The sequence below is a fragment of the Oncorhynchus gorbuscha genome, unplaced genomic scaffold (assembly GCF_021184085.1).
Source record: "Oncorhynchus gorbuscha isolate QuinsamMale2020 ecotype Even-year unplaced genomic scaffold, OgorEven_v1.0 Un_scaffold_885, whole genome shotgun sequence".
Classification (NCBI taxonomy): Eukaryota; Metazoa; Chordata; class Actinopteri; order Salmoniformes; family Salmonidae; genus Oncorhynchus; species Oncorhynchus gorbuscha.
The window spans coordinates 24361-38951 of NW_025745862.1; the positions used below are offsets into that span (position 1 = coordinate 24361).

The 14591-nt window shown below is 45.7% G+C and overlaps 1 protein-coding gene across 1 annotated transcript in view; it reads left to right on the forward strand.

Moving 5' to 3' along the window:
• The window catches only part of LOC124020709 (potassium voltage-gated channel subfamily KQT member 1-like), a 49606-nt gene that overhangs the window by 13294 nt on the left and 21721 nt on the right, over positions 1–14591 (forward strand). Inside the window, 5 exon segments of the mRNA XM_046335960.1 lie at positions 9962–10088; positions 10663–10741; positions 13321–13417; positions 13919–14059; positions 14455–14565. Coding sequence (XP_046191916.1) covers positions 9962–10088; positions 10663–10741; positions 13321–13417; positions 13919–14059; positions 14455–14565 — 555 coding nt within the window.

The following is a 14591-nucleotide window of genomic DNA, read 5'->3' on the forward strand; positions in this document are numbered from 1 at the left end:
TGGCACATGGCACTCTCTTCTGGGTGGTGAGTTATTATATTATTATATACTCTACTATAGGGCAGTACCAGGCTCTGACACTCTCTTCTGGGTGGTGAGTTATTATATTATTATATACTCTACTATAGGGCAGTACCAGGCTCTGACACTCTCTTCTGGGTGGTGAGTTATTATATTATTATATACTCTACTATAGGGCAGTACCAGGCTCTGACACTCTCTTCTGGGTGGTGAGTTATTATATTATTATATACTCTACTATAAGGCAGTACCAGGCTCTGACACTCTCTTCTGGGTGGTGAGTTATTATATTATTATATACTCTACTATAGGGCAGTACCAGGCTCTGACACTCTCTTCTGGGTGGTGAGTTATTATATACTCTACTATAGGGCAGTACCAGGCTCTGACACTCTCTTCTGGGTGGTGAGTTATTATATTATTATATACTCCACTATAGGGCAGTACCAGGCTCTGACACTCTCTTCTGGGTGGTGAGTTATTATATTATTATATACTCCACTATAGGGCAGTACCAGGCTCTGACACTCTCTTCTGGGTGGTGAGTTATTATATTATTATATACTCTACTATAGGGCAGTACCAGGCTCTGACACTCTCTTCTGGGTGGTGAGTTTTTATATTATTATATACTCCACTATAGGGCAGTACCAGGCTCTGACACTCTCTTCTGGGTGGTGAGTTATTATATTATTATATACTCTACTATAGGGCAGTACCAGGCTCTGGCACATGGCACTCTCTTCTGGGTGGTGAGTTTTTATATTATTATATACTCCACTATAGGGCAGTACCAGGCTCTGACACTCTCTTCTGGGTGGTGAGTTATTATATTATTATATACTCTACTATAGGGCAGTACCAGGCTCTGGCACTCTCTTCTGGGTGGTGAGTTATTATATTATTATATACTCTACTATAGGGCAGTACCAGGCTCTGGCACATGGCACTCTCTTCTGGGTGGTGAGTTATTATATTATTATATACTCTACTATAGGGCAGTACCAGGCTCTGACACTCTCTTCTGGGTGGTGAGTTATTATATTATTATATACTCTACTATAAGGCAGTACCAGGCTCTGACACTCTCTTCTGGGTGGTGAGTTATTATATTATTATATACTCTACTATAGGGCAGTACCAGGCTCTGACACTCTCTTCTGGGTGGTGAGTTATTATATTATTATATACTCTACTATAGGGCAGTACCAGGCTCTGACACTCTCTTCTGGGTGGTGAGTTATTATATACTCTACTATAGGGCAGTACCAGGCTCTGACACTCTCTTCTGGGTGGTGAGTTATTATATTATTATATACTCTACTATAAGGCAGTACCAGGCTCTGACACTCTCTTCTGGGTGGTGAGTTATTATATTATTATATACTCTACTATAGGGCAGTACCAGGCTCTGACACTCTCTTCTGGGTGGTGAGTTATTATATACTCTACTATAGGGCAGTACCAGGCTCTGACACTCTCTTCTGGGTGGTGAGTTATTATATTATTATATACTCTACTATAGGGCAGTACCAGGCTCTGACACTCTCTTCTGGGTGGGGAGTTATTATATTATTATATACTCTACTATAGGGCAGTACCAGGCTCTGACACATGGCACTCTCTTCTGGGTGGTGAGTTATTATATTATTATATACTCTACTATAGGGCAGTACCAGGCTCTGACACTCTCTTCTGGGTGGTGAGTTATTATATACTCTACTATAGGGCAGTACCAGTCTCTGACACTCTCTTCTGGGTGGTGAGTTATTATATTATTATATACTCTACTATAGGGCAGTACCAGGCTCTGACACTCTCTTCTGGGTGGTGAGTTATTATATTATTATATACTCCACTATAGGGCAGTACCAGGCTCTGACACTCTCTTCTGGGTGGTGAGTTATTATATTATTATATACTCCACTATAGGGCAGTACCAGGCTCTGACACTCTCTTCTGTGTGGTGAGTTGGAACAGCAACATGCTCTCTATTTAATTAATTTTACGAAGCCCATTTTACATCAGCAGTTGTCACAAAGTGCTTTACAGAAACACAGCCTGAATCTTCAAACAGCAAGCAATGTAGAGCAGAAACCCAGCCTGAAACCCCAAACAGCAGGCAATGCAGGGCAGAAACCCAGCCTGAAACCCCAAACAGCAGGCAATGCAGGGCAGAAACCCAGCCTGAAACCCCAAACAGCAGGCAATGCAGGGCAGAAACCCAGCCTGAAACCCCAAACAGCAGGCAATGCAGAGCAGAAACCCAGCCTGAAACCCCAAACAGCAGGCAATGCAGAGCAGAAACCCAGCCTGAAACCCCAAACAGCAGGCAATGCCCAGTGGCTAGGATGAACTCCCTAGAAGGCAGAAACTCAGCCTGAATCTTCTAACCAAGCAATGCAAACAGCAGCCTGCAATGCCCAGTGGCTAGGATGAACCCCTAGAAATGGCAGAAACCCAGCCTGAAACCCCAAACAGCAGACAATGCCCAGTGGCTAGGATGAACTCCCTAGAAGGCAGAAACCCAGCCTGAAACCCCAAACAGCAGACAATGCCCAGTGGCTAGGATGAACTCCCTAGAAGGCAGAAACCCAGCCTGAAACCCCAAACAGCAGACAATGCCCAGTGGATAGGATGAACTCCCTAGAAGGCAGAAACCCAGCCTGAATCTTCAAAGAGCAAGCAATGCCCAGTGGATAGGATGAACTCCCTAGAAGGCAGAAACCCAGCCTGAATCTTCTAACAGCAAGCAATGCCCAGTGGCTAGGATGAACTCCCTAGAAGGCAGAAACCCAGCCTGAATCTTCAAACAGCAAGCAATGCCCAGTGGCTAGGAAGAACTCCCTAGAAGGCAGAAACCTGGGAAGAAACCTAGAGAGGAAACAGGCTCTGAGAGGTGGCCAGTCCTCCTCGTGTTTACAGTCAGGTTTGGGTAATTCAGTAGGATATTTATGTTATTTACTGCCAAAGTGTAACACCCACCTGGGTGATGCCATGGGAGACAGAATGCTTACACTGAGGAGGGGACGATTGATGAATCAGTCAGCCAATTAGGAATCAGTGGATACATTTATGCTTTTTGTTTACTTGCCAGTAGGCCAAACCCAAAATGTTCCTGCATTTCTCCACAATATTCAGATCCTTATTGTGTAACAGAGCTTCTTGACCAGCAGAGGACAGATCCTTATTGTGTAACAGAGTTTCTTGACCAGCAGAGGACAGATCCTTATTGTGTAACAGAGTTGCTTGGCCAGCAGAGGGCAGATCCTTATTGTGTAACAGAGTTGCTTGGCCAGCAGAGGACAGATCCTTATTGTGTAACAGAGTTGCTTGGCCAGCAGAGGGCAGATCCTTATTGTGTAACAGAGTTGTTTGGCCAGCAGAGAGCAGTAGTGGTCTATTTTCTCTCTACACTATAGAAAGGTCATTCTTCCTATGACAGTCCTCTCTCTCCCATCCTCCCAAACCTTCAGCACATCATGCATGGTCAGATAGCTATCCCAAACATTAAACATCAAACCTGACCCTAAACTTCAGCCATACCAGCCCCCAACATCAAACCTGACCCTAAACTTCAGCCATACCAGCCCCTAACACCAAACCTGACCCTAAACTTCAGCCATACCAGCCCCTAACACCAAACCTGACCCTAAACGTCAGCCATACCAGCCCCCAACACCAAACCTGACCCTAAACTTCAGCCATACCAGCCCCCAACACCAAACCTGACCCTAAACGTCAGCCATACCAGCCCCTAACACCAAACCTGACCCTAAACTTCAGCCATACCAGCCCGTAACACCAAACCTGACCCTAAACGTCAGCCATACCAGCCCCTAACACCAAACCTGACCCTAAACTTCAGCCATACCAGCCCCTAACACCAAACCTGACCCTAAACTTCAGCCATACCAGCCCCTAACACCAAACCTGACCCTAAACGTCAGCCATACCAGCCCCCAACACCAAACCTGACCCTAAACTTCAGCCATACCAGCCCCTAACACCAAACCTGACCCTAAACGTCAGCCATACCAGCCCCCAACACCAAACCTGACCCTAAACGTCAGCCATACCAGCCCCTAACACCAAACCTGACCCTAAACTTCAGCCATACCAGCCCCTAACACCAAACCTGACCCTAAACGTCAGCCATACCAGCCCCAACACCAAACCTGACCCTAAACTTCAGCCATACCAGCCCCCAACACCAAACCTGACCCTAAACGTCAGCCATACCAGCCCCCAACACCAAACCTGACCCTAAACTTCAGCCATACCAGCCCCCAACACCAAACCTGACCCTAAACTTCAGCCATACCAGCCCCCAACACCAAACCTGACCCTAAACTTCAGCCATACCAGCCCCCAACACCAAACCTGACCCTAAACGTCAGCCATACCAGCCCCCAACACCAAACCTGACCCTAAACTTCAGCCATACCAGCCCCCAACACCAAACCTGACCCTAAACGTCAGCCATACCAGCCCCCAACACCAAACCTGACCCTAAACTTCAGCCATACCAGCCCCTAACACCAAACCTGACCCTAAACGTCAGCCATACCAGCCCCCAACACCAAACCTGACCCTAAACTTCAGCCATACCAGCCCCTAACACCAAACCTGACCCTAAACGTCAGCCAACGTCAGCCATACCAGCCCCCAACACCAAACCTGACCCTAAACGTCAGCCATACCAGCCCCTAACACCAAACCTGACCCTAAACTTCAGCCATACCAGCCCCTAACACCAAACCTGACCCTAAACGTCAGCCATACCAGCCCCCAACACCAAACCTGACCCTAAACTTCAGCCATACCAGCCCCCAACACCAAACCTGACCCTAAACGTCAGCCATACCAGCCCCCAACACCAAACCTGACCCTAAACTTCAGCCATACCAGCCCCCAACACCAAACCTGACCCTAAACTTCAGCCATACCAGCCCCCAACACCAAACCTGACCCTAAACTTCAGCCATACCAGCCCCCAACACCAAACCTGACCCTAAACGTCAGCCATACCAGCCCCCAACACCAAACCTGACCCTAAACTTCAGCCATACCAGCCCCCAACACCAAACCTGACCCTAAACGTCAGCCATACCAGCCCCCAACACCAAACCTGACCCTAAACTTCAGCCATACCAGCCCCCAACACCAAACCTGACCCTAAACGTCAGCCATACCAGCCCCCAACACCAAACCTGACCCTAAACTTCAGCCATACCAGCCCCCAACACCAAACCTGACCCTAAACGTCAGCCATACCAGCCCCCAACACCAAACCTGACCCTAAACGTCAGCCATACCAGCCCCCAACACCAAACCTGACCCTAAACTTCAGCCATACCAGCCCCCAACACCAAACCTGACCCTAAACTTCAGCCATACCAGCCCCCAACACCAAACCTGACCCTAAACGTCAGCCATACCAGCCCCCAACACCAAACCTGACCCTAAACGTCAGCCATACCAGCCCCCAACACCAAACCTGACCCTAAACTTCAGCCATACCAGCCCCCAACACCAAACCTGACCCTAAACGTCAGCCATACCAGCCCCCAACACCAAACCTGCATTTGACATTGTATTTCATCTTCACCCTTGTCTGATTCCTCGCCCTATTCTTCTGTCTAAAGACCATTTCATTCTTTAAGTCTCATTTTATGGAAAAATACTGTAATGACAATAGTGGATTGGATGGAAGCGCTCTTCATTGTATGAGTGAAACTCAATCACATTCATCACCAATATGTAGCATCCACCTGGATGGGTCCTCTTAGTCAAAATTTACATTTACATTTAAGTCATTTAGCAGACGCTCTTATCCAGAGCGACTTACAAATCATATTATTTGTGAACCAAAAGAACTGTCAAATTTGTTCTTGCTCACAGATCTGTGTTGACATACATCCCTCAATGTGATGTCTGTGCGGTCAGCCAAAGCAACTCTGAATTTTTAAACCCATCCAGACCCTGACCCCTAAATCCTTCCCTCAAACCTAGACACCACCGACCAGCTGCTGAGTTAAACAGCTCTTGTGTTTGTATGCTTAGTCTGGCTGACAGATCCCTTCTGCAGTCAGAGGAACGGAGACAAAGGAGAAGAAAGAGGGGGACTATGCTTGAGAGTCGTTGTAGAGGAGAAAGAAAGAGGGGAAAGAGAGAGAGAACGAGGGATTAGGGTTAGACAGGAGCGGGGTCGGGGTCGGAGTGTGGGGGCCACAAGGGCACGCACACGCAGGTGGAAAGTTCACCTCAGCCAGTGTCTAACAGGATTAAATGACGCTGTCCACTCATCAGGACGACGCCCAGAATCACAGATTAATCTGAGCCTGCAGAGGTGGGATTAGCAGGGGCCCTAACTAGAGAGGCGCTTCTGTTTGCCAGGGGCCCTAACTAGAGAGGCCCTTCTGTTTGCCAGGGGCCCTAACTAGAGAGGCCCTTCTGTTTGCCAGGGGCCCTAACTAGAGAGGCCCTTCTGTTTGCCAGGGGCCCTAACTAGAGAGGCCCTTCTGTTTGCCAGGGGCCCTAACTAGACAGGCCCTTCTGTTTGCCAGGGGCCCTAACTAGCTCGGCTAGGACAGTTGTCCCTCTTTTGTTTCTCAACTATAGGAAAAATAAAGAAAGAGATGTGTGAATCATCAGAACGTGAAAGACTGTTTTGAGAAAATTCATGACACGACCCACTTAATGTTCAACTGATCAGGGACAGTGCTTTTTTTCTGTGGCCATCTGTGTCCATATACATATCCCTGGATTTGATTCTTCAACTTTTTGTGTCCATATTTTGGTGCCACATAGGGTCTGACCTCAGTATAACTACGTTAGTAAGTCTGATCAGAAAGGGGCCTATAGGTGGAATGACTGGACCTCAATGTTGATGACCCTGCCCTCCGTCCTCCTCCCTCCACTCCCACCCCCACCACAACAACAACAGCTCTTCCTTTGTCTGGTTTGCACCCCACTGCAGGCGAGGTCACCACTTTACTCACTGTTAACGAGGTCCAGTGTAGATTCTCTCTTCCTGGAAGAGGTAACCTAGTGCATCTGTGGCACTTTTGTGATTTAATGAAACATTTTATTGAACCTCTATTTAAACAGAGCGCTGTGCCACTCGGGACCCCTGATATGAACATGTGTTTGTCCAGCACCTAGGACGGATCATGTATTGGGCATCTGTCAAAAGTCCATTAAAGGTTATTGATTTGGTATTGGTCTTCTAAATTGCTAAATGCTAAACTTGCACATTTGAATGGATTTGCATTGGCGTTTAATTTCAGTTCATTGTTTGATTCATGTCATGCACTGGGAGTCATTTGGCGTTTAATTTCAGTTCATTGTTTGATTCATGTCATGCACTGGGAGTCATTTGTTCATTGTTTGATTCGTTTAATTTCAGTTCATTGTTTGATTCATATCATGCACTGGGAGTCATTTGGCATTCATTTCAGTTCATTGTTTGATTCATGTCATGCACTGGGAGTCATTTGGCGTTCATTTCAGTTCATTGTTTGATTCATGTCATGCACTGGGAGTCATTTGGTTCGTTCATTTCAGTTCATTGTTTGATTCATGTCATGCACTGGGAGTCATTTGGCGTTCATTTCAGTTCATTGTTTGATTCATGTCATGCACTGAGAGTCATTTGGCATTCATTTCAGTTCATTGTTTGATTCATGTCATGCACTGAGAGTCATTTGGCGTTCATTTCAGTTCATTGTTTGATTCATGTCATGCACTGGGAGTCATTTGGCGTTCATTTCAGTTCATTGTTTGATTCATGTCATGCACTGGGAGTCATTTCAGTTCATTGCGTTCATTTCAGTTCATTGTTTGATTCATATCATGCACTGAGAGTCATTTGGCGTTCATTTCAGTTCATTGTTTGATTCATGTCATGCACTGGGAGTCATTTGGCGTTCATTTCAGTTCATTGTTTGATTCATGTCATGCACTGGGAGTCATTTGGCGTTCATTTCAGTTCATTGTTAGTTCAATAGGCCTGGTTACCAATGTTATCCCTACTGTACATTAGAGTTATTGTTCTATTGTCCTGGTTACTGATGTTATCCCTACTGTACATTAGAGTTCTTGTTCTATTGTCCTGGTTACTGATGTTATCCCTACTGTACATTAGAGTTCTTGTTCTATTGTCCTGGTTACTGATGTTATCCCTACTGTACATTAGAGTTCTTGTTCTATTGTCCTGGTTACTGATGTTATCCCTACTGTACATTAGAGGTCTTGTTCTATTGTCCTGGTTACTGATGTTATCCCTACTGTATATTAGAGTTCTTGTTCTATTGTCCTGGTTACTGATGTTATCCCTACTGTACATTAGAGTTATTGTTCTATTGTCCTGGTTACTGATGTTATCCCTACTGTACATTAGAGTTCTTGTTCTATTGTCCTGGTTACTGATGTTATCCCTACTGTACATTAGAGTTCTTGTTCTATTGTCCTGGTTACTGATGTTATCCCTACTGTACATTAGAGTTCTTGTTCTATTGGCCTGGTTACTGATGTTATCCCTACTGTACATTAGAGTTCTTGTTCTATTGTCCTGGTTACTGATGTTATCCCTACTGTACATTAGAGTTCTTGTTCTATTGGCCTGGTTACTGATGTTATCCCTACTGTATATTAGAGGTCTTGTTCTATTGTCCTGGTTACTGATGTTATCCCTACTGTACATTAGAGTTATTGTTCTATTGTCCTGGTTACTGATGTTATCCCTACTGTACATTAGAGTTCTTGTTCTATTGTCAGAAGCTGTTCTTAGTGTACTAGGGCCCTGGGTTTTGGTTAATCATGTCACATGACCTGAATTTGAACCTTTATTTAATAAAGTGTTTTCATCTAACTGTCCCCTTTTCTTTTTTATGTCAGATAATCCAGCACCAATCCTCCAGCACCAATCCTCCAGCACCATCCTTAGACCGTTTGCTTTCATTTTTTATCTAATTCTCCTTCCTGGAAAAGGAAAGTTAGAATCCAGGTGATGTGACATGAATAACCACAACACAGGGTCATATATTAGTTCTGTTGTGGTTCCCTGAAGGCTGTCACACATCCTGGATGTAGTGTTGAGCTGCAGATCGTTCAGCACGCTGTGTTTTTAGGGACCACCAGCTGGAGATGTCTGACTCACCACATATTTCACAACATTCTACATGTAAAATCAGTGCACACTTGGTTCTGCAATGACGTTCAGAGGTGCTAAGTGCTCTGGGCCAGCTGTTGGTGTGTCTGAGCCTTTAGTTTCATCACCTGCTCTATTCCCTCTTTTTCTATCTGACAATCACTTACTATCTCTCTCTCTCTCTCTCTCTCTCTCTCTCTCTCTCTCTCTCTCTCTCTCTCTCTCTCTCTCTCTCTCTCTCTCTCTCTCTCTCTCTCTCTCTCTCTCTCTCTCTCTCTCTCTCTCTCTCTCTCTCTGTGTGTGTCTGTGTCTCTCTCTGTGTCTCTCTCTGTGGTCTCTCTGTCTCTGTCTATCTCTTTGTGTCTCTCTCTATGTGTGTGTCTCTCTCTGTCTCTGTCTATCTCTTTGTGTCTCTCTCTATGTGTGTGTGTCTCTCTCTCTCTGTCTCTCTCTCTCTCTCTCTGTTTCTCTGTCTCTCTCTCTCTCTCTGTCTCTCTCTCTCTGTTTCTCTGTCTCTCTCTCTCTCTGTCTCTGTCTGTCTCTCTCTGTCTCTCTCTGTGTGTGTGTCTCTCTCTCTCTCTCTCTCTGTGTCTCTCTCTCTCTATATATATATATATATGTATTTATTTATTTAAGGGGCTTTATTGGCATGGAAAACACATCTTTACATTGCCAAAAATAAGTGAAATAGATCATAAACAATAACAATTGACAGTGAACATTACACTCACAAAAGTTGTCTCTCTACACCCCCCCCCCACCCCCCACCCTCTCTGTCTTTAACAGGAGATAGCGCTGGTGGTGTTATTTGGTGTGGAGTATGGTGTGCGGCTGTGGTCGGCAGGGTGCCGTAGTAAATATGTTGGCGTCTGGGGCCGGCTGCGCTTTGCCAGGAAGCCTATCTCCATCATCGGCAAGTGCCTGGAACAAACTCCACACTCCACACTGGCATCCTTAAGTCTTCAGATAAAATAAGATAGAAACATGTACAATAATGGCAATTATTTGCAACCATACTGTAACACTTCTCCCTCCTGTAACACTTCTCCCTCCTGTAACACGGCTCCCTCCTGTAACACGGCTCCCTCCTGTAACACGGCTCCCTCCTGTAACACGGCTCCCTCCTGTAACACGTATCCATCCTGTAACACGGCTCCCTCCTGTAACACGGCTCCATACTGTAACACGTCTCCATCCTGTAACACGTATCCATACTGTAACATGTCTCCATCCTGTAACACGGCTCCCTCCTGTAACACGTATCCATCCTGTAACACGGCTCCCTCCTGTAACACGGCTCCCTCCTGTAACACGGCTCCCTCCTGTAACACGTATCCATCCTGTAACACGGCTCCCTCCTGTAACACGGCTCCCTCCTGTAACACGGCTCCCTCCTGTAACACGGCTCCCTCCTGTAACACGGCTCCCTCCTGTAACACGGCTCCCACCTGTAACATGTCTCCCCTCCACCGTGTGCTTCTCTGCAGATTTGATTGTAGTGGTGGCCTCCATCATCGTACTGGTAGTCGGCTCCAATGGACAGGTGTTTGCCACGTCTGCTGTCAGGTAAGACACTGGCCCTCGACTCTCATGTCCTTAATGATCTATGTTTACAGCACTATCATGCAGGGCTCCAGACTGCGACCATTTAGTTGCATTTTGCTACACTTTTGACTTGGCTATGGCGAGTTACATTTCTTTTATTGGTCGCATTGGTGCAAGCTGCACATTCTACATGGTCACCTCATTCCAAACTTGGCTGTAACCACGATTTGGTCAAATAGTCATGTGCATTATTATCCTCATGATTCCTGTAATGAAGGTCTCTGTCCCTGTACCTGTTTAGCTGGGGCCTGCTGCTGTAGTGAAGGTCTCTGTCCCTGTGCCTGTTTAGCTGGGGCCTGCTGCTGTAGTGAAGGTCTCTGTCCCTGTGCCTGTTTAGCTGGGGCCTGCTGCTGTAGTGAAGGTCTCTGTCCCTGTGCCTGTTTAGCTGGGGCCTGCTGCTGTAGTGAAGAAGGTCTCTGTCCCTGTGCCTGTTTAGCTGGGGCCTGCTGCTGTAGTTAAGGTCTCTGTGCCTGTGCCTGTTTAGCTGGGGCCTGCTGCTGTAGTGAAGGTCTCTGTCCCTGTGCCTGTTTAGCTGGGGCCTGCTGCTGTAATGAAGGTCTCTGTCCCTGTGCCTGTTTAGCTGGGGCCTGCTGCTGTAGTGAAGGTCTCTGTCCCTGTGCCTGTTTAGCTGGGGCCTGCTGCTGTAGTGAAGGTCTCTGTCCCTGTGCCTGTTTAGCTGGGGCCTGCTGCTGTATTGAAGGTCTCTGTCCCTGTGCCTGTTTAGCTGGGGCCTGCTGCTGTAATGAAGGTCTCTGTCCCTTTTTAGCTGGGGCCTGCTTCTGTAGTGAAGGTCTCTGTCTCTGTGCCTGTTTAGCTGGTGCCTGCTGCTGTAGTGAAGGTCTCTGTGCCTGTTTAGCTGGGGCCTGCTGCTGTAGTGAAGGTCTCTGTGCCTGTTTAGCTGGGGCCTGCTGTTAAAGAGAGGAGGTTCTCAGCAACTACAGTTGTCACTGTTAAAGAGAGGAGGTTCTCAGCAACTACAGTTGTCACTGTTAAAGAGAGGAGGTTCTCAGCAACTACAGTTGTCACTGTTAAAGAGAGGAGGTTCTCAGCAACTACAGTTGTCACTGTTAAAGAGAGGAGGTTCTCGGAAACTACAGTTGTCACTGTTAAAGAGAGGAGGTTCTCAGCAACTACAGTTGTCACTGTTAAAGAGAGGAGGTTCTCAGCAACTACAGTTGTCACTGTTAAAGAGAGGAGGTTCTCAGCAACTACAGTTGTCACTGTTAAAGAGAGGAGGTTCTCAGCAACTACAGTTGTCACTGTTAAAGAGAGGAGGTTCTCAGCAACTACAGTTGTCACTGTTAAAGAGAGGAGGTTCTCAGCTTTCTGTAGGTGTAGTTTTTATTTCTCAACTCTCAGTAAGCTATTTTACAACCAAGATATTTAATATGGCTTTGAGATACGCAGCTGGAGAAATGCGAATCGGACGTTGCATCGGCCATAGCCTCATTGGGTATTAGGCTACAACTGCAATGTTTTTAGGACATTGACTTTAGTGTTAGAATCCTACATGGTCATCATCAGTGGGTATTATGTTTAGCGATCAAGCTAATATTTTTGGAATTTACACTTACTCAGGTGGTGAAATAGTCCCAAATAAATCAGCCTATGATATTATTGCACATTAAATATGTGGGCAAATGTATCTCTATTGAACAAAAAGAAAATGCAAAAAAACAACCAGCTATAACAACTATAGACTATTTGCCCCAGAATTCATGACATCACTGGATTCGTTGCATCATGCATTCCTGCATGGACATGTTAGATGAAACAACTCATATCTCCAATACCATCTCAGTCGTCTGTCTATAACTAAATCACTTTATCAGAGGATTACTAATTGGTAATATCTGTAATACCATCTCAGTCGTCTGTCTATAACTAAATCACTTTATCAGATCATTACTAATTGGTCATATCTGTAATACCATCTCAGTCAGCGTCTGGTCATATCTGTAATACCATCTCAGTCGTCTGTCTATAACTAAACTTTATCAGATCATTTAATTGGTAATATCTGTAATACCATCTCAGATAACTAAATCACTTTATCAGAGGATTACTAATTGGTAATATCTGTAATACCATCTCAGTCGTCTGTCTATAACTAAATCACTTTATCAGAGGATTACTAATTGGTAATATCTGTAATACCATCTCAGTCCATCTAAATCAGTTACTAATTGGTAATATCTGTAATACTCTCATCGTCTGTCTAAACTAAATCACTTTATCAGAGGATTACTAATTGGTAATATCTGTAATACCATCTCAGTCGTCTGTCTATAACTAAATCACTTTATCAGATCATTACTAATTGGTAATATCTGTAATACCATCTCAGTAGTCTGTCTAAAACTAAATCACTTTATCAGATCATTACTAATTGGTCATATCTGTAATACCATCTCAGTAGTCTGTCTATAACTAAATCACTTTATCAGATCATTACCAGTTGTTTTCTATTGTGGGCAGTTCCATCAGGGGAAAATGTTTGTCTGGATCCCCGATCACAGACCGTGTGTTTTTTGTTCCAGAGGGATTCGCTTCCTGCAGATCCTGCGTATGCTTCATGTGGACCGGCAGGGAGGAACGTGGCGTCTGCTGGGCTCTGTGGTCTTCATCCACAGGCAGGTTAGTTTGGGTCCCTGTAAAGCGCTATATAAATCCCATGTATTCTAATTCTTATGAATTGTTCACTGCACAGATTAACAGAGTTGACTAACACTAACACACACTCCTAATTTAATGCTGAGCCACAAACTTTAATTTTTTATTAATACATTTATTCCTCTCTAGATAACTATGTTAAATAAGTTGTGTGTGTGTGTGTGTGTGTGTGTGTGTGTGTGTGTGTGTGTGTGTGTGTGTGTGTGTGTGTGTGTGTCTGTGTCTGTGTCTGTGTGTGTGTCTGTGTCTGTGTGTGTGTGTGTGTGTGTGTGTGTGTGTGTGTGTGTGTGTGTGTGTGTGTGTGTGTGTGTGTGCGTGCGTGCGTGCGTGCGTGTGTGTGTGCGTGTGTGTGTGTGTGTGTGTGTGTGTGTGTGTGTGTGTGTGTGTGTGTGTGTGTACATGCCTTTGTGTGTGTGTGTTTGTGCCTTTGTGTGTGTGCGTGCGTGTCTGTGTGTGTATTTCCAGGAGCTCATCACCACGCTGTACATTGGTTTCCTGGGGCTCATCTTCTCCTCCTACTTTGTGTACCTGGCAGAGAAGGATGCTGTGGACAGCAATGGAGCCAATGAGTTTGGGAGCTACGCTGACGCCTTGTGGTGGGGGGTGGTAAGGCTGCTGTGTGTGTGTGTGTGTGTGTGTGTGTGTGTGTGTGTGTGTGTGTGTGTGTGTGTGTGTGTGTGTGTGTGTGTGTGTGTGTGTGTGTGTGTGTGTGTGTGTGTGTGTGTGTGTGTGTGTGTGTGTGTGTTTCACAGGAGGTTGGTGGCACCTTACTCAGGGAGGACAGGCTGGTGGTAATGACTGGAGCGGAATCCGTGGAATGGTATCAAACACATGGTTTCCATGGTTTCCATATATTTGATGCCATTCCATTGGCTCCGTTACAGCCATTTATAATGAGCTGTCCTCCTCTCAGCAGCCTCCACTGGTGTGTGTGTGTCTGGCTTCACTAAACAGGGCAGGTGTCTGGGATGACTCTCCTAGCAGTCTTTTGTCTTTTGCAGGTAACCGTCACAACTATAGGCTATGGAGACAAGGTGCCTCAGACGTGGATCGGTAAAACCATTGCATCGTGTTTCTCAGTCTTTGCCATCTCCTTCTTCGCCCTACCAGCTGTGAGTGCAGGAGTAATCAGGTGGAA